Genomic DNA, 20687 nt, shown 5'->3' with positions numbered 1-20687 from the left:
TTGATTTCATAAAATTTAGTTTAAGTTATACTTATTGAAAAGAAAGCATACCTGACATCTACTGGAGCATTGAACTGCTTTTCAGCTCCACCTGGTAATGAATGTTTGTCCTGAAGTAAATCAAGGCCCAGCATGGCAAAGTGGTTAAGGCACTTGACTTGTAATCAAAGTGGTATTTATCATACCATCTATTAGAGATTTAACAATATTTTGATTCTAATTTAGATTTAGAACTTTTATAAAATGCATCATTATTATTATCAATATAGGTAACCTCAGTAACTTACTATTTTATCTGTCTAAATCTCCCTTAACCTGTTCAGTGCTGTAGACGAGATAGCTTGTCCAAGCCGATTTGTAACACAGTGCCACGGACGAGTTAATTCATTCTCAATAATACCTAACTTCAACGCTACATGTCAGCACCATACATGCATTTGACCTACTTACAAATTATTTCACTTTCGATCCAAAATGGCGTCACGAAAAAGGTTACAAAATGAAGAAGCAGTAGAGTTGTATTTTGAACTTGGTTCGGAGTTGCCGTACCACCTAAAATACTTGGCAGCCAACAGGTTAAAGTGGTTTACCAAGCTGTACAATACGAGCTAATTAAGATATATTTCTTAGTTATCTCTTCTTCATGGTAGTATGTGAAACATTTTTATTTTTTGAGAGAAAACTTTGCACGAGATAACTTGGGTAGATTTTAGATACCAAATAATACTAAATTCTAAGTTGCTCATGTGTTCTGTGGGCAATATTGACATAAAGAAATAATAGTTAACTTGTTTTTTATTTTACAAAATTTTCAACCAACGTTTGTTATGGTGATATAAATTATTTTCATCGTCTACATGCACGTGAATTACTTTTGACATACGATTTTAGCTTTAACACACTGCACCTTCCTGTTTCTAGACTAAGACAACATTCTGAATTTTGTACTGAGATGTGAAGATGATCTCAGTATGAATTATGTCGTTCCTTTATCTCTACCACAAGAAATTAAGTGGTTTATATAATAGCCGAGTATTTATTTAAAAATCAGAAAATAGTGTACTTTTTTCAAGCTTTAGAATACTTGAGTGGTCATTCAATTCTCCTGGCTACGACTCTTCTTACAAACCAATTGGATTGTTTTGTTTTTTTGCATGGCATAGCAGTATGTCTGTGAACGTAAAACACTAGAAATCAGGTTTCGATACCCGTGGTAGGCAGAGCACAGAGAGCTCATTGTGTCGCTTTGTGCCTAACTTCAAACAAACAAAGAGTCATTGCTATGAACAGATAAATGCACGTACACATTAGATAGAGATCAGTGGTTTAATACCTTGCACATGACATCATTATATTAGATATCAACACTGGAGCCGAAACAGTATCATAACTTAGTGTAGTTGCAGAACAGAAGTACCATGATAAAGCAGAGAATGGATGTGGCTTTAGTTGTGCTACCAACGTGGAAGTCTCTTCGCTCCAGTTAGATAACACCTTATTTTGTGATCTGATGAGTGGTCAATTAACATATGATTTACAGTCAATGGGCACATAAAATATTTCCCATTGAACATTTCCATTCATACATGACTAATAACCTCTTTGATGAACTGGCTTTTTCATTTACACAACTGTTAAGCCATATATGAAAGGAAACAGCATTTAACCTAAATTTTAAGATATTAAGTTTTATGATTCACTCATTACTAATGTATACGGTATTATTTGAAGAAGTAACTTACATGTTACTTTTATTAGTACTTTTGAGAGAGTATTTCAATTTTGGCATTGAAATACTTGGCAGGAAGTGAGCTTTCCTGGAAAGGTAATGGTAACAGACAAATTGTGCCTAAGAAGATACCGTTTTACCTATTGTTTTTTGTTGGAAATTTTGGTTAGATCAAATTGGAATTATCAGTAATATATTAAAATCATACAGTAGCTTAAAGACCATAACAAGTATAAACTTGGTGTATCATTATTTTAGTTGGTTGTGACAGAATGTTTTAAATCATGCAGATTGAAATGTTTAGTAAAGTCCAAAGTTTTCGAAATATTTTCGTAATGTTATTTCAGTTTAAGAGTCGGGAAAATGCAAGCTGTAAATTTATCTAAGGGAGATGAAAAGTAACACTCAAGTGGTGAAAGTTTGTACACCATGCAAAACTGGTACTAAACTTGTAACTGGGAAAATATTCCTAAGGGAAGACAATATATACATTAATGAATTCTAAGGATCAAACGTAAGTGTTGGTGTTACCTAACCTGTTTCAGCTCGTGTGTAGGAACCAGTTTTGTAGTTTCGACCTCACTCCTCTCCTGCTGGAACCAGATGGTAGTGGAAGGAATGTATCTGGATCAAGGAATGAGCATGTTGATCGTTGTTACGTGAATGACAAAGAATAATATTGGAAAATCAAGCAGATACCAAATGAATCCTGTGGACTAGAAATGGGCCTACAGAAGAGACACGTGTTCTACAGGTGATAAGAACATGCAGAAATGTCACTTGAATAAAGTAATTTATTGGTTATTCTTCCTATAAAGGTAGTTTGATGAGTGAAGCAACAGTCTTAAGTGAGCGTTTATAACTTTTATTTCAAACTACACAGCTATAAAACCTTTTGGCCAATTCATCCAGATATGTACTTTTGATTCACATCATAAAGCGTAAGCATAGGATTTGTTAATTCTCAAAGAAGACTTGATTGATGGATAATTCGTTAAGCTGGCATATTCGTTCTATGTGGACTTCAATCTAAGTTTCTATTAAATATAATCCTATATAGACTTATAGTTGCCAGATACATTTTAGCCTTTTATAAGTAGTTTGCAAACCACTTACACAGATTAATCAACATGAGAAGAAAGTTGGCTGTTTAATGTCTTTATTCACTATATTCGTATGCCAGTTAACTGTTTATTATATGTTTTTATGCAAAGCAACACAGTAGGCTATCTATAGTTTACCATAACATGGATATCAAAACCTGGCTTTTATCATGTAAGCTCTCAAGTTTACTTCTAAGCCACCTGAAAGAAGGGGTGTGTGGTGGCGCTAGTTGATGTTTGTTAATAAAATAGCGTTGTATTGCAAAACTAATTTTGTTACAGTTGTGTTACACGTACTCTCACTTAATATTATATGGAATAACCTGTTGGGTCCAGTTCACGTGAAAATACCATGTTACTGCTTAAGAAGATGTTTGTTAAAAATGGAATTTTATCTTTCCTTCTTTTACATTGTGTTGCTACAATAATTCGCTCTGAGGAAATTCTTGTATTCATTACATATTTTAGAGTGAGGAACTCTGTTTAATATTATATATGTCATCATAAAAACATATTTTAAAACGGGACTAGATATTACATGCATCAGAATAAGGTCTAATAATAATTCAATAATGTCATTCCTTAACCCTTTTGGAACACATACTTCACAGTGTTCTCACTCCCTCCCACTGCAACTGGGAAAAATATTTTCTATTGTCATTCAAAATTGTTGTGTGTGTCACTGTAGTCCACTAAAATGAGTGAAAACTATTTAATGTTCATTCCACCGGAACATATTGTTGAATGTGGTTCTCTCCCTCCCACTGCAACTCGGAATATCAGTGTTCTCACTCCCTCCACTGCAACTTGAACAAGATGCCTGAATGTTCTCACTCCCTCCAGCTACAACTTGGAACACATACTTCACAGTGTTCTCCCTCCCTCACACTGCAACTCGGAACATATACTTCACAGTGTTCTCACTCCCTCCCACTGCAACTCGGAACATATACTTCACAGTGTTCTCCTCCCTCCCACTGCAACTCGGAACATATACTTCACAGTGTTCTCATATGTGACTGCAACTCGGAAGGTAATTCAGGGGTGTTCTCACTCCCTCCCAATGCAACTCGGAACATATACTTCACAGTGTTCTCACTCCCTCCCACTGCAACTTGGAAAACATACTTCACAGTGTTCTCAGTCCCTCCCGCTGCAACTTGGAAAACATACTTCACAGTGTTCTCACTCCCTCCCACAACTTGGAAAACATACTTCACAGTGTTCTCACTCCCTCCCACTGCAACTGGGAAAAATATTTTCTATTGTCATTCAAAATTGTGCTGTGTGTGTGATGTAGTGAAGTAAAATGAGTGAAAACTATTTAATGACATTCCACCTATTGTTGAATGTGGTTTCTCTCGATGTTTTCAAATCAGTCCTTCAGTAACGAACAAGATGCCTGAATGTAATATACTCCAGCTACGTGCCCACGTTGCTAGAGCAACAAGTAGTAACCCTAATTACTACATAAGTGTGCTTCTAATTTTGACCCAGATACCTTAAAAGACAGTGAGAGTGAGTCAAGTGGTGTTCAAATATGTGATGAAGAAAGGTAATGAGACAAGAGGAAGGTAGCTTCAAGTGGTGTTGAAATATGTGATGATGAAAGGTAATGACACAAAAGGAAGGTAGCTTCAAGTGGTGTTGAAATATGTGACGATGAAAGGTAATGACACAAAAGGAAGGTAGCTTCAGGTGGTGTTGAAAAATGTGACGATGAAAGGTAATGACACAAAAGGAAGGTAGCTTCAGGTGGTGTTGAAATATGTGATGATGAAAGGTAATGAGACAAAAGGAAGGTAGCTTCAGGTGGTGTTCAAATATGTGATGATGAAAGGTAATGAGACAAAAGGAAGGTAGCTTCAAGTGGTGTTGAAATATGTGATGATGAAAGAGTAATAGAGACAAGAAGGAAAGGTAGCTTCAAGTGGTGTTGAAATATGTGATGATGAAAGGTAATGACAACAAAGGGAAGGTAACTTCAGGTGGTGTTGAAATATGTGACGATGAAAGAGTAATAACACAAAAGGAAGGTAGCTTCAGGTGGTGTTGAAATATGTGATGATGAAAAGGTAATAGAGACAAGAGGAAAGGTAGCTTCAGGTGGTGTTGAAATATGTGACGATGAAAGTTAACAGAGACAAAAGAAAGGTAACTTCAGGTGGTGTTGAAATATGTGATGATGAAAGGTAATGACACAAGAGGAAGGTAGCTTCAGGTGGTGTTGAAATATGTGATGATGAAAGTTAACGAGACAAAGAAAGGTAGCTTCAAGTGGTGTTGAAATATGTGACGATGAAAGGTAATGAGACAAGAGGAAGGTAGCTTCAAGTGGTTTTGAAATATGTGATGATGAAAGGTAATGATACAAGAGGAAGGTAGCTTCAAGTGGTGTTCAAATATGTATGATAAAAGGTAATGAGACAAGAGGAAGGTAGCTTCAAGTGATGTTGAAATATTTGACGATGAAAGGTAATGATACAAGAGGAAGGTAGCTTCAAGTGGTGTTTAAATATGTGATGATGAAAGGTAATGAGACAAGAGGAAGGTAGCTAGTGACGAAAATCAAGATAACATATATACATCCAGTAGAGAAAGACATAAACAGCATCGATAATGGAAAACATTTGTCCCAGTTGGTATAGGGGGGATTGGGAACACTGGGAAATGTATGTCTCAGCCACAGTTTGAAGGGTGGAAACACTGGGAAATATACGTTCCAGTTGCAGTAAAAGGATTAACAACTCAATACAAATTTTCATCAGTTAAGGATCTTACTTATATTGTATTCTTTTCCTGACACGGTGATTGGCTTATAGAGTGGGTTGCTATCAGTTGTAGTGGAAGTCAGATCTTTACGGGCGTTTTAAGTCAAAAATCTATTATGTTTTTAAAAATAAAGAGTAGATTTCAATGTCACTTTTCTCGATGGGGTTTTGTAAGTACAATTGGTCCATCGTCGTTCATCTGTTATTGGTAACAAATGGTAGTGTGTCTTCAGTAGAACACATAAGGGTATCCATGGATAAAAACAAACCTTTCTGCACATTCTTACTGTAAAATAGTGCTCAACATTAAGCTTTAATTAATAAGTTTGTTACAGTTCTTCTTGTTGGTTTAATATCTATAAGCCTACAGCTTTATCTAAGTTTATATTGAATGTAATATATAAAAATATCTTATTGTTTAGGTGCGCTTTTTGGTGCTCAGAACATGTCTGTCTTCAGGTAACCAGAAAACAAAATCAACATTTTTTATCAATTTAATATATTTTCTTGTTAATAACCTTTTATAGCTGAGTGATATTATTTCACATATCTAGCAAAAACAATGCTTCACGATATTATAGGTATTGTTAATATAAGCTGTTGATTGATAATGCATCATTTGTGGATAATACTCCAAATATTTTCAAACGTTTAATACTGCACGAGTGGCCATTGTCCTTTAAAACTTTGTAGCCATACACCATAGTTACCTAAGAAATACATACAACCCTAATAGATTAAATCCATAGTAAAGCTTTGAATATAAAGACAAGAAGCATAATTTTTTTGTTTACTTTTTGGGTTTTAAGCACAAAACTAAATAAATGGCTTTCTATGCTTTCCCACTGCAAGGATCAAACCATGATTATTAGTATTACACACCCTCAAACTTACCACTGAGTCATCAAAAAGAAACACGTAAAGTGCATGGTACAGGGTGGTGCTATGTACCCATTATCCTTTTGTTGAGATTGGTTATTTACAAAATCATAATGTTTTCATATTTTTTAGTTTTGAAACTATGAAACATGTTGGTGAGCTAATTGGCAGTTAACAGACTTTCTTGCATGGTAAATAGAACATTACATTCAAAAATAGAAAGCTAACTTTTCTGAGGGCGAATTGGATAAAGGTCAGAATCATTTACACCCTATAGCTCAACTTTCATTGGATATAGGGCTTGTATATGAGATGCACTTCGTGTACAAGCTTCAATTTGTTTACTTTATTTTTGTATTTAAAGCTATGCTTGCGTCTGAAAGACAGACTTTTAAACAGAATTCTTGATTGCGATACATCCACATTTAGTGTTTTAATTTGGTTTGTTTACATTTTTCTCTTTCTTTTGATCTGGTGATACCAATTAGCGTAACATTTATTTTATTTCTGTTGCTTAACTTTTGAATCCCAGAATAACAATTTGATAGTCGGTTTTCCTTGAGTTTAGAGAACAAATTTTACTTGAGTTCACCTTTAACTGTAATGTTAGTGTTAAAGTAGACAGTTTTATTTCAACGTTTTTTCAAATTTTTGGTTTAACTTTTGGATTTAATTTAACGTTAACTTTGGTATTTGAATTTTATTTTTAAGCTTCGAGGATTAAATTTAACTTAAAGTCAAAAACTCAACTTATTAAAGCAAGGTGAAGACATTATTGAAGGCTCTTTATCAGTTTGACACGTATTAATAAACATGAAACTTTGGTTAGTTTATTTCTGTATTGTGTTGTGTAAATATACATTTGTGGACTTGTTAAGCTATCGGTTCGAATCTCGTTCTCTCGATTGCAGGTCGGATGAATCATTATTATTCTATAATCCTGTATTCTATAAAGCTAACTGACTGCCCTGCGGAAAAATAATTTTACTAGGAATACTATAAATGTGAGATGATGTACACATACAAATAGAAATATTAATGCATAACTAAAGTGCTAATATGACGCATACAATGATCAATCAATTTGTTCAAAGATTTTATAGTCTATATAGGCGAGAAAGGTAATATTTTGTGAAACCCACTTATTTCCACAGATGAAATTTAGGTGTTTGGCTCGAAAATTCTGGAGTAAGGCCCGATGTATTTGAAAAAAAAAAATTAGTTTGCGCGTCATATAAGGAGTTCAGTTATGTATCAATATCATTATTTACTTTCACGCATCACCTTACACTCGTTTTTTTCTTTCTTTATAACTTCACTTTTGATGCCTTTTGTCTGTCAGAGTTCGTAATAGTAGACAGCCATTATTTTTTCTAAAATTTAAAACTTTAAAATTCCGAGTGATGGCGCTGTTTGTGACTGCGAGCGAGTGATGTTAGCATGTTTTTATTCCGTATTAAAAATAACTTTTCGTAAAGGTAATCTAAAATTAGTTTCGGGGTTTTTTACAAAATACAGATAAATCTAACATTTCTTTTATATTTTATTTTTAAAGTTTCCACTTTGGTAGTACATGTTGGTAATTTTAATAGTACTCATTGCTACTAGTAATGGTATAAATTATAAGTTTAAAAGAAAAATCGTTTCCTTCGTTAAATTGTAAGGCTATCATTACGTACCCTGTAAAATACATGCTAATTATTCTACGTAGATAGTGAAAGTTACAGTAAATTTATCCTAAAAGTTTAGGAATATAGAAACTACCAGGTGCTACGAGTGAAGACATTTTGTCATACGTAAACATACTGTCAAGTCTCTTAGAATGAAACAATGAAAACAGTATATTGATATGTGTCAAAGCGATAATTCAAGTAATTCTTTATACAATGTGCTTAAAATTAAAAGAATAGTTTTCTAAGCACCACTTGTCTTAAGTCAGTACCTTAACTATCTTATTATTTTTCCTGAAAATTTCCTTAACCCTTAATTCACTGTTGGAAATACTGTTTTAAAGTTTAATACAACATGACTTTAACAGACGGTTTTAATTTTGCTGTCTTAGAACCCATCTATAGAAAATTAAATAAAAAAAATCAAAGAAGCATCTACATTTATATATTGGTAACTGATATCATCGTTGATATTACAATAGAATACTTCCATAATATACAATTGTCAGTAAACTTGTTACCATACTATCAAATCTCTTTCCCTTTTACATACAGATGTATCATACACCCATGTAGCTACCTATTCATAGCTAAATAAACCATTGAACTGTACAACATAATAAAGTGTGAGAACCACATTGTAGCATAATCTGTTTTGGCTTTTGATTTCACAAATTTGGACCTTCTATTAAACATTCTGTTTCCTGGCCTGTTATTATTGAAAATATACAAGTTAAAACCAAGTGTGATATTTCAGAAAAAAAATGGGTAATGCAACATATATACTCTAATTAAGAGTGGAATGAATATTAGAAACATTGTTATACAAAGGTTGAAAGTAATGTGACACAACATGTAACCAAAAATTAATCCTAAAGTAATGTGACACAACATGTAACCAAAAATTAATCCTAAAGTAACGTGACACAACATGTAACCAAAAATTAATCCTAAAGTCAGAAAGTTTATTTTTGTTCTATTATTTCAAGATAAGCTTAGAATGTTTCCTATCTCCTGTAGCCCAGCATGGCCAAGTGGTTTAGGCATTTGACTCGTAATCCTAGGGTCATGGGCTCGAATCCTTCTCACACCAAACGTGCTCACCCTTTCAGCCATTGGGGCATTATAATGTGACGGTTAATCGCATTATTCATTGGTAAAAGAGTAGCCCAAGCTCTAGTCTTACACAACTAAATTAGAGATGGCTAGTGCAGATAGCCCTTGTGTAGCTTTGCACAAAATTCAAAACAAAAGAAACCTATCTCCTGTTTATCTTCATATATTGACTATTCTGTCATAATCAGATGGCAACAGGTTTTGTGCATCAAAACAAGTGAAATAATATAAAAAATAAATAGGGAAAACGAATCTTTATAAAATTATTTTTTTAAAGTATGGTGTTAATAGTGATCTACAGTAATGGTGTATGCTTTCTTATGTGTATAACAGATAGAGAGAGAATTCTTTTTTTTGTCTATATTACAGAAAATGCCTCTTTTTGGCAGCAAGTTCTCCCCCAAAAAGACAACTCCACGAAAATCACCATCTCTCTCTAACCTTATACACAGTCCTGATGTGGGCCACACTCAAGAAGAATTGGGTCTTAACTATGGACCAATTACGCTACGTCTTGGAAATCAAGAAGCTAAATTTGAAAATGGACAATGGATTACAGGTATTCAAAGATAAAATTGTGTTTTAAAAATGTGAATGGTTTAAAGACAATGACTTCATAGACACGAAAATGTAAGAACCAATTAGGGCTCAAAACACTGTCTGCTCTTCAACCAACAGAGGTCAGTATTCAAATAATAAACTGCCACTAGATAACAGGCAAGTTCCTGATGGTTAAAAGGTTATTTTTGTAGGTTGTCTCCAAAACAAAGACAATGATATTTCAGAAATTAACACCTATCAGTTAGACTATTGTTGTTATTAGTTAGAGTAGCAAACAAATTATAGTATTGAAAATATAAGAAAAAAACAAACTATTGTAGATTATTCACATATATCTAGAATATCAATAACAAACTTGTTTAAACTGGGAAACCAACAATAGATAAAAGCTATCTATTAGGTTGAGGAATAAATTCGTGAGCGTTTTTAAATAATTTCATTCAAGCATTACATGCAAGACTATACAATACTTCAATGCATGAACACATTACACCCAAAACATTTATTATGATACTTTATTTCATGTAATACCTAGGTATATAGTATGCATTGTTTTAAACAAAATTGCAAGAAATTAAATGCAAAAAGCAGATAGTGTCGAAAATGCTCGATTTTGTCCACTTGACATTCCATTTAATGAGCTGAAAATGAAAGCAAAAATTAAAGACATATGAAAATCAAACACACCATCTATTAGAGCAAAAAATTATCTACCAAATGACATGAAATATTTTGCGAAAGCGTTTCATTTATGAATATATTTTTTTAACTTGAAAAAACGCTCACGAATTATTCCTCAACCCAATACATGAATACATTTAAGATAGAAGTGAGCTATTTGTGTTGAATCTAAATAAAGTATTTTATTAAAAATTATGAGTATTCATGACACAGCATACTACAAGTTATAAAAATGTTTTAATAAAGAAAGTTCTTTATGGAACTAACTCTGCAAACTGTCTACCATTAGTTTACTTAACAAAACTAATATTTTGTTAATAAATTAGTGTATAGTTACAGATTACAAAGACGGTCTTTACCTGAGTCAATTTGCGAGGACTTAGAATGCTCTAAAGTGGGAGAGAGTCATGTGAATTATACAGTTAGGGAAATATTTATTTACTGAGGTACATGATTTATGATCATGTTAACAAAGAAATTTACATGAAATAGCTTAAACATTACATAATTGTAACACTGAAAATACATTTCGTGTATAGACATACAAATAATGTGAAGCAATAATTTGAGATGATAGTTTAGCTGCGTTTTATTCTTAAACTAATAAGGTATAATGAAGTGATTGATAATCAAGAGAATGGTTACAAACTTTGATAAAACATGTCTTTCTCTTAGATTGTTAATATTTATAGTTCCCCTCCCCTTCAATTTACATGGCACAAAAATATCTGTAAGTCTATGTTAAAAGTTTAACTGAGCAGGGAACATAATTGAAGTGTTATGTGCTCTAAGTTACTTCCTTTTGAAAGAAGTTATGTGTGTTGTTCAGAATACTGCTTCCAAGTGAACCCACTTTCTGTATTTACATAGATTTTCAGTAATCATATGTACAAGTAAGGGGTGCCCAGCTTCAAACTCTGTGTGGTCACACTGTTTCTATTGATATAAATCGTCTTACCTATGGGGCACACTGGGCAATTGTTCAGCACCGTACATATGAAGGGCCTCCAATGCTATGCCTTTTAATCTACTTCTAAGTTTTCTTACCATTATGGGGCCTCATTCACTGAATTCTGCCCAGGGCTCCAGAATGGCCAAGACCACTCCTGTAAGTAGGTTGATATATTTCAGCCCTGTAATTACCAGAAATGTTAAATACTTTGCTTAAACTGGTTCTTTTTAGAAAGAATAAAGTGTTTGAAGAGAAACCATGTTCATTTGTTGTAAGAATACATTGATCATAAATATTACACAATTATTAGATAAAGATCATAATGATTACAGTATACTGATATTTGGGATGGTTGTAGATTACAGTTTCCATGTAAAGTTAATGTACAGTAACTTATTGAACAGGTAACATTAGTTATTAATATCGTCTCGTAATCACAAGGAAAATTTGTGGTTTCAGTAAACAAGTTTATTAAATGTGTAAGGTAGATAGATGTTCATTGTTGTAGAAGACAATGTGTAAAATAACACATGTAGTACACTTAATAAGAGAAAGTGGTTATCCATATAAATCATTAATTACGTTTTCACTGCCATTGATGGGCTCAGGTTTCAATAATCAAAGTGTGACTTCAATTTTGTTTTTCACAGAGCAGATTTTCAATTTTACAAATATATCTGATAACATGTTCAACTGCTTCATGATAATAGACTAATGATACTCCCTTTTGAGGGTCATTTTAACTTCCTACTGTTGTCATATATTTCCAGTGCTTTGGTGCACTGTACCCTACTGACCCACGTTTTTTTGTGCCATTATTCTAGGCAATGCACATGCTATGTAGCTTTCTAGAGCCATGCTGGAAGCATTTAAATGGCTTTAACAAAGGTGTTGCAAGTTTTATAGGTGCCACTTTTCCCCCTTCTTAGGAATCTTTTTTTTTTCCAATCATGTGGGTGAAACTGCCTCAACAACAAAAAAAGGTCTATGTTGAGTCTTTGTTTTAACTAGATGAGACATTTCTATTGAAACAAAATTCATTTTAAAACCTTTTACTTTTTATGACATTCATTTTAACTGGTGGAAACTGAATTCAAAATTAAGGTGTACATCCTACTTACTTACCTCTACCAGCCTGATTGGCTGATGAATATCTTAGCTGTCTACATCCTGGTCTGTAAAGAGATATATTGATTTTATACGTAAATATTCAGGATAATTAAACTTCATATTTTTCTTTTAATGATAATGATACGTGTAGCTTTACAGAATTTATTTTTGCCTATTATTTCCAATCTTAAGGAGTTTTATTTTTTTCAGAACAAAAAAATTCAAGTGTGTCATCCAAAGAATTTGAGGATTTAAAACAAGAGAACAAACGTTTAATTGAAGAGAATAATTTCCTGAAGTACAAGTTAGAAATTATGCTGGATCTGGTAATGTTAAGAAACCTTTTCCTATTTGAGTTATGCTCACATAGAGTTCACTTTTTCACTAAGATGTTTTTAACATAAAGTTTGTTTAACAAAATAACACCAAATTGTAACACAACTAAAATTAATTTTTTTATACCTGAAATAATTTTCAAGGTAAATTTAATCTCCATTAATCCTGTAGAGAGAGAGATTAACATAATACTTATAAACCTATTTGCAAAAAGCCAACTCTCCCTAGATATTTAGTTTCAGAAATCTGTTTGTTACCACTTTAATCTCATGGTACTAGTGTACTTTGTCAAAGTTAATTTTTCTTATTACTATAAATACTCCAATGACTTATTAAAATCTAAATATAAGCTTTCTTTATAATAAAAAGTTTAGTTCAGTGAGTCTTGCGATATGCATGTGTACGTATTAGTTGACCTTTAAATTCACTGTAATTAATTTTTCTATTATTTTTCTGAATAACTAAATGTTTTCTATAGGGGTCATAGTTTCTTTTATTTGCTGTAGTAGTTTCAGTTCTGAAATCAGAATTTAGTAGCATGAGTAAATGATGTGTTAGCTTTTATCCATCATTAATATTTGATGAAAGCAACTGCTTACATTGATCAGGATTAAAAAATAAGGCAACATTTAATATATCTAAATTAATACAAGTAATATAAGCCAAGTTAATACAATATTCTGACTAGGTGTATGCAAGGTCATAAAATGAAAATGCATAATGATTAGAATACATTAATTCATCACTTTGGTGGTCATGCTCTTAACAGTATTTGTTTATTGTAATACAAATAGTATCTTACAAGGTTCAAACAGCTTAAGTAGGTTTAGGCTATTCTTAAGTCAGCATACCAACCATAAAGATTAATCTTTTGTCACACATTTTGTACATTAACTAAACAATTAAAAGTTAAATAGTATAAAAATGTATTTATGGTCTCACCTTAAATACAGTTGTTTTTTTTAATTACATGCTAATGGTTTCATGTAAATATTATTTGAATCTAAGTGTGAATTACAATTGAAACATATTTTACAGCTCACTGAGAAAACACTTGAATTTTACCTCCAGGAAGAAGAAATAGAACAGTTAAAGACAAAAGGTTATGGAAAAAGTTAATGTTGGCTGAGTCACTCTAGAATGTTATCATAGTTTTATATATGTAACTAATGTCTTTCTATGGATTATAAGCTCTTTGAAATCTGAAGACAGTAAGTAGTAAACATGGCACTTTTGTAATATGTTTCACTGCAGTTCAGGAACAAGTACTTAAAAATATATATCAAGAAGTTCTGCCCTAAATAAAGTTGAGGAGGATGGAATTTTCTAAGAATGTAACATTTTTTCATGTTGCTAGTCATTGGGTAGTTGTACTATAATAATTCACAATCAGAACTTATACTTAGGGTTATCCAGAGGTGTGTGTAACATTTCAACATTTGTTGGATATGTTGAGAAAGTAAATTCTTAAACTCAATCAGTCTGGTAATATCTCTTGCTATTTTTATTACAAATTAATCACTCCCTCTGGTGGAAAGAAACCTATGTACAATTTCTGATGAAATTACTAATTCATGCTTTTCCACTGTTGGTAAAACTGGCTTCTTCTAGTGAATTCATGTAGGATTTCCAAGAAAGATTCCTTAACATTATAAGTTAAACAGTTGTATAGCCGAGGCAGATAGGTCAGAGATAGACTTCAAATTAAAATGGATTAATTTTAAGGTGGAACAGCTGTAGAACGTCACATCAATCTTATTTGACTAAACAAGATTTTGACAGCTTTAACTTGGTTAAACCCAACCATGCTGTGCAGACATTATTGTTACTTAATGGATGATCATTCAACAAGGTTTTGACATTCAGTGACATTTCATGGACAAATTACACAATTATACAAGATTCTTTATGAAATGTTGTGCATGGTATAATTTATGTTTTCTTCTCATTAATAAAACAAGCTGTAAATTTTCTAGTATTTATTTTTAAAAAATGTTCTCAAAATATATCAGTACATAAGAATCTGATAGGACTTTATATACCTGAAGTAAGATTGTAGTGTTCAGGTATAATCATTGTCACGGTTACAAGACATATTTTAAAAAGGTAAAAGACACATCTATGATATAAATTCTAACTGTTAATATTAAACTGTTAATAATAAAGAATTAATAATAGGTTCAGTTGAATGTCACAATACTACGATAAGTATTTAGGATCAACCTAAAGTTCAAGAATATCTTCTTAAACATGTAGTAACTTGCAAAATTTTAATATTTCTATAACAGTTAAAATATCCTCCTATGTTAAGAACTCTGTGTACTTTGTACATACTATAGAAACAACTCCGAGAAATGTTCTAGACACGTTATCGACTTGGATTTTATCCAACGTATTCCCTAACATACCAACTCTTTAAACACTAAATACTCTATCAACAGCAGGACTCTAGGAATGCATCCAAATAACAATAATGAAACTGTGAACCTGTATCCACACAACTTATTTGTAATAATAAGGCCTGATTGTGAACTTACCTCCCTGTCTCCTGTACTTGGTAATCTCTATATGGAACATTTTAAAATAATGTCCTCAAAACTTTGGCCAAGGTACATTGAAAATACATCTGTAATATGGCATGATACTACAGACAAGATACTTGAATCACCAGAACTGAAAACATTTCAGAGAAGACAAGTAGCACCCATTCCTGATGTGGACTACGTAGTTTGCTGCCAAAGGTGATAAGACAGTAGATACATGGAACAGTAGAAAATAAATCCTGGTAATAGGCATAAAGAATATTACAGACATATTCCTGTACATTACAGATTTCTCTCAAAACGTACAAATGATATGTAAACAGCTTTCTGAAGCCTCATAAATTACAGTACACACCAAGTCACCTAAAGACAAAACAAATTCCAAATCACCATTTACAACAATTCTTGTGATTGTGGACTTCAATACCATGGAGAAACCAAAGTGTGAAATCAAGATTATAATAGACTTTGTAAAACAGGTCAGTTCACAGCAGTTCATCACACCCTAAGACAATATTACAATAATGGGACAGGAACCAAAAACCAGGTAAAGGATACGAAGCCTATCTACATAATTAATAAATATGTTAGAAAACCTGGATAACCCTTTTGAAAGCATTCAAAGTAAGCCAATGTTAATGGGGAGAGACTCCAGAATTACATCTAGTGTTTCATCCCACAGGGCCCAGCATGGCCAGGTGGGTTAAAGCGTTCAACTCGTAATCTGAGGGTCGCGGGTTCGAATTCCCGTCGCACGAAACTTGCTCGCCCTTTCATCCGTGGGGGCGTTATAATGTGACGGTCAATCCCACTATCCGTTGGTGAAAGAGTAGACCAAGAGTTGGCAGTGGGTGGTGATGACTAGCTGCTTTCCCTCTAATCTTACACTACTAAATTAGGGACGGCTAGAGCATATAGCCATCGTGTATCTTTGCGCGAAATTAAAAAAAAAAAAATCATCTCACAGTTGCCATATTGTAGCAGGAATCATCACTTAGTGTAACAGTTGTGTTTAAATATGTTAAGGCTTCCTCATAGAGATAAATTACAAAAATTGTTGGACCCACAATAACCGTTCGTTAAGTAATAAATAATATTGAATCCTTTTAAATTCAGCAGAGCCTTAAATATATTTACCTGTTTGTTTGTAAATGTGGAGTTTACAGTCACATATCGACGTTTGATCTGTGAACCTGACAACAAGGTATTACTTTTGAGTTCAACGCAAACATAGGAAACAAATTATTTTCATTTTCAAATATGTAGCTGTACAAGCCGAAATTTGAATATTTTGACTGTTTTTGAAACGATAAGTCTGAAGACGTATAAGGCTAAAATCGGGTTTCGATACCTGTGATGGGTTCAGCACAGGTTGCCCATTGTGTTGTTTTGCGCTTAATAACAAACCTCTTTATATTCTGCTGTGAAATTTGTATTGACTGCCACCTATTGGTGTTCGGTTTCCCATTAAAAAATAAATAATTGCTGTATATTTCAAAAATGAGATAGATCCTCGATATCATTTTTTAGATTCCAATATATTAATCTGTATTTTGTTTTGGAATTTTAAGTAAGTGATTAAGGAAAAAGTCGTAAAATTATTAACGCCTTTCAAAGTGCAAAACATCGGCGTTGTGGTCCAGTGCAGAATTTATAAAAGTTTTTATAATTGTAATATACTCTACTAGGGGGCGAAAGATCTCAAGTTTCAGAGCAGTTACGAACAATCGAAATTGTTACACGACACCAGCATTTTATGAAAATAATATGATATAATAAAGTTCGGGAAGCGTTGGTGGACATCTATCATACTTAAGTGGGGGACAGCACATTTCGAAGAATAAAGAGCTGAGAACTAGTTAACCACGTCTGTAGTATCGTGTATGTATGTTTGCAATCCGATACGGTTGGCCTATAAGAAATAAGAACACATTTCTTTGTAAAAGATCTTTTAATTTGCTAGCTATATACGTCGGATACATGAAGCGGTTCATTCTGAAAATGGAAAACAACGTTACATACAAGGACAGGACATCTATTAAAGATTAAAAATTATTCGGGCAAATTAAAATAATGATTTTTTTTTTTTTTTGCTACATACTGATGTTATCAACTGACCTGTTATTATTTTTGGCAACAAAATACGGAACGGTTCACCTGCGCTCTTTCCGCCGCAGAGAATAGAACCCCGAATTTTAGCGTTTTGAGTTCAAATTCAAACCACTGACACACCAGTGTATCGTTAAATGCCACATAATAACTTTCGCGCGTTAAAAACAAAACATTCAAAAATAAGTACTTATAATACCTAATCTCTAACAAAGTAGCTGAAGGATGGCAGGGCAAGAAGATAATAAGGGTGTAAGGGTAGCCACTGAGAAGGAAAGGGTCACGTGATATCATTTTTTCAAAAGTGTTGCCAGAGGGCGGATGGTTGCAAAATGTGATACTAGAGGTGAACGATGAGTGGGTGCTTGGATGTTTGCGCAAAGCTACATAAGGGCTATCTGCGCTAGCTGACCCTAATTTAGTAGTGTAAGACTATATAGAAGGTAAATAGTCATCACCACCCATCGCCAACTGTTGGGCTAATCTTTTACCAACGAATTGTAGGAATGACTGACACATTATAATGCCCCCTCAACTGAGAGGGTAAGAATGTTTGGTGGAATTGGGGTTGAACCTGCGACCCTCAAATTGTGAATTGAGCGCCCTAACCACCAGGCCATGCCAGGTCCTTAGAGCGAGGAGATCACCATCGCGTACTACTTTAACTGCGTATATAAGTATGTTTTGTAATAACATAAAATAATCAAATTCTAAGTGTATATATATATATAACATTATGAAAAAATATAAATTATACAATTTCATTCTGTTTAGTTCTTAAGACGATATTAGTTTCTGCACTACCGTTAGGTATCAGGCGTATCGCTTCGATAATAATAATAAATCATGCGTTTTAATGTGTACAATTGTATGTTCCGTTTGCTACAGTTTGAGTATTTGTTTTGGTTATTTACACATAACTTTGAAAAACTAAGTCCTGAAAAAAAACTAACTTGCTAATTAACACATAACATTCAAATTCCAGACATTTATTATACGTTTCTAACTGATATCCCTACTTCAGTTTAACTTCCGATCCATGTCGTCCTGAGAAGGTTTGGTTCACGTGGTTTTACATGTAAAGTGTTCAAACCCTACATAAACATCGGTAATTAACCGTAGTATATTACATACTGATATCCATATATATGACCCAACCATCAGTGGCACAGTGGTATGTCTGCGGACTTACAACGCTAAAAACCGGGTTTCAATACCCGTGGTGAGCACAGCATAGATATTCCGTTGTGTTTAACTTCAAATAAATAAATATACTATACCTTACAAAGAAATAGTTTCACACGCGGACTGATACCATACAGGTTAGTATCATGGCATGAGTCGAAGATTAACGTTCGTACCGTATTTCAAGAAGTATTTACAAATCGATTCGCGTTTTTCATAATACGTACAGCGTATTGCATGGTTTACATGGATATGTTAATGCATATATATTAGTTTAACTTTCAATATACGTAGAGTAATGGTGCACAAACGTTTTGTATAGAATCACCTCTCTCTCTAAATTTGCGTTTTGTTGCGTCCTACTCCCACGTATAACATATTCGTATATATACTGTAGATATTAATTTTTGTTGTTATATTACATAAAAGTAGTAATATTTATACATTGATTTTTAAAACTTTCAGTTATAATTTATGTGTTCCCATTGTTGTAGACCCGGCATGGCCAGGTGGATTAAGGCGTTCGACTCGTAATCTGAGGGTTGCGGGTTCGAATTACTGTCACACCAAACATGCACCCTTTTAAAGCAGTAGGGGCGTAATGAAGTGATGGCCAATCCCATTATTTGTTGGTAAAAGAGTAGCCCAAGAGTTGGCGGTGGGTAGTGATGACTAGCTGCCTTCCCTCTAGCCTTACACTGCTAAATTAGGGACGGCTAGCGCAGATAGCCCTCGAGTAGCTTTGTGCGAAATTCAAAAAACCAAACAAACCCATTGTCGTATATAGTTGTGCGCCCTCTACCGACTCTCTGTACGCCTCACAGTTTGTGTACTATGGACGTTGAGGATCATATTCCGTATGAACACAAAACATTTAAAGTAATAGTGATATTTCGTATGTATCACATGATGAAATAAAACAACCTATTATTTCATTATCTGTAGTTATTTATATTATATCATTAGGGTTAACTTTCAACAAAGCGTTTGAATAGTTTAAATACAATTTTATGTACTACAGATCAGTTTTGTAGCGTACTTTACGATTTAAGCATGAAATTATACATGTATTAATTTAACTTATATATGATAACATATACAGTGGTACCTCGGTTCTCGAAAGACGCCCTTCTCGAACAATTCGGTTTTCGAACATATTGTTTGAGAAAAAAATGTTTCGGTTGTCGAACATAAACTCGGTTCCCGAACCAAGCTGTCGTGGCCCGAAATAACCCGACTGATGACCCGAACGACCCTTCGACCATTTTCGGCCCATGCCAAGATTGCCCAAAACATTTTACCCGCGCCTGTCGCTCAGTCCACACCCGCTAAAATCTGTTGTGAACGTTCTCGTTTTTCTTTTTGTTTTTCTAAATATTCTGATTAAATAAGCCACCATGGGGTCAAAGAAGGATAATGAAAACAGCAAACCAAAAAGAAAAGTTGTTAGAGTCACAATAGAGGTGAAAAACGATCTCATAGCAAAGTATGAGAGTGGTGTTCGCGTGTCTGACTTTGCTACACAGTTTGGTATAGCGAAATCTACAGTCTGCACCATACTGAAAAATAGAGAGGTCATCAAAGGAGCTGATGTTGCAAAAGGAGTGACAGTGCTTACGAAGCAAAGATCACAAACAATGGAAGAGGTAGAAAAACTGTTGTTGATTTGGGTAAACGAAAAACAGTTAGCTGGTGATAGCATTTCTGAGACCATCATTTGTGAGAAAGCAAAGCAGTTGCATGCTGACCTCCTGAAAAACACCCCTGGAATGAGTGCTGATACAAGTGATGCCTTTAAGGCTAGTAGGGGTGGTTTGAAAAATTTAGGAATAGAAGTGGCATACATAGTGCGATGAGACAAGGGAAGGGTGCCAGTTCTAACAAAGACACTGCTGGTAAATTTAAGGACTATGTAGAAGCTGAGGGTTTTAATTCCCAACAA

The 20687-nt window shown here is 33.6% G+C and overlaps 1 protein-coding gene and 1 long non-coding RNA gene across 4 annotated transcripts in view; one reads left to right on the top strand and one right to left on the bottom strand.

Moving 5' to 3' along the window:
• LOC143240707 (uncharacterized) overlaps window positions 1-20687 on the bottom strand; it is a 42024-nt gene that overhangs the window by 7752 nt on the left and 13585 nt on the right. The window contains exons 1-3 of one of the 3 annotated variants that reach the window (XR_013021891.1): window positions 15446-16508; window positions 12588-12637; window positions 9662-11643 (exon numbers count right to left, since the gene is read on the bottom strand). This is a non-coding gene — a long non-coding RNA (uncharacterized LOC143240707). Of the gene's footprint in view, window positions 1-9661; window positions 11644-12587; window positions 12638-15445; window positions 16509-20687 lie in introns of those variants that run through there. The other 2 variants (XR_013021892.1, XR_013021890.1) reach the window with 2 other exon arrangements.
• Window positions 9641-14246, top strand: Cby (beta catenin antagonist chibby). Its single transcript, XM_076483608.1, has 3 exons — window positions 9641-9827; window positions 12783-12898; window positions 13947-14246. Exons 1-3 carry the CDS (start codon window positions 9641-9643, stop codon window positions 14025-14027), a joined length of 384 nt encoding a protein of 127 aa, XP_076339723.1. The 3' UTR covers window positions 14028-14246.

The sequence above is a fragment of the Tachypleus tridentatus genome, chromosome 13, assembly GCF_004210375.1.
Source record: "Tachypleus tridentatus isolate NWPU-2018 chromosome 13, ASM421037v1, whole genome shotgun sequence".
Taxonomy (NCBI): Eukaryota; Metazoa; Arthropoda; class Merostomata; order Xiphosura; family Limulidae; genus Tachypleus; species Tachypleus tridentatus.
This window is presented reverse-complemented; position numbering and strand designations above follow the sequence as displayed.

What these genes read in the sequence shown, in the direction of transcription:
- Cby (XM_076483608.1), top strand. Translation starts at nt 9,641, where the DNA reads ATGCCTCTTTTTGGCAGCAAGTTCTCCCCCAAAAAGACAACTCCACGA. An exon ending in AAATGGACAATGGATTACAG is followed by an intron (nt 9,828 to 12,782) that starts GTATTCAAAGAT and finishes TATTTTTTTCAG; the next exon opens with AACAAAAAAATTCAAGTGTG. An exon ending in TAGAAATTATGCTGGATCTG is followed by an intron (nt 12,899 to 13,946) that starts GTAATGTTAAGA and finishes CATATTTTACAG; the next exon opens with CTCACTGAGAAAACACTTGA.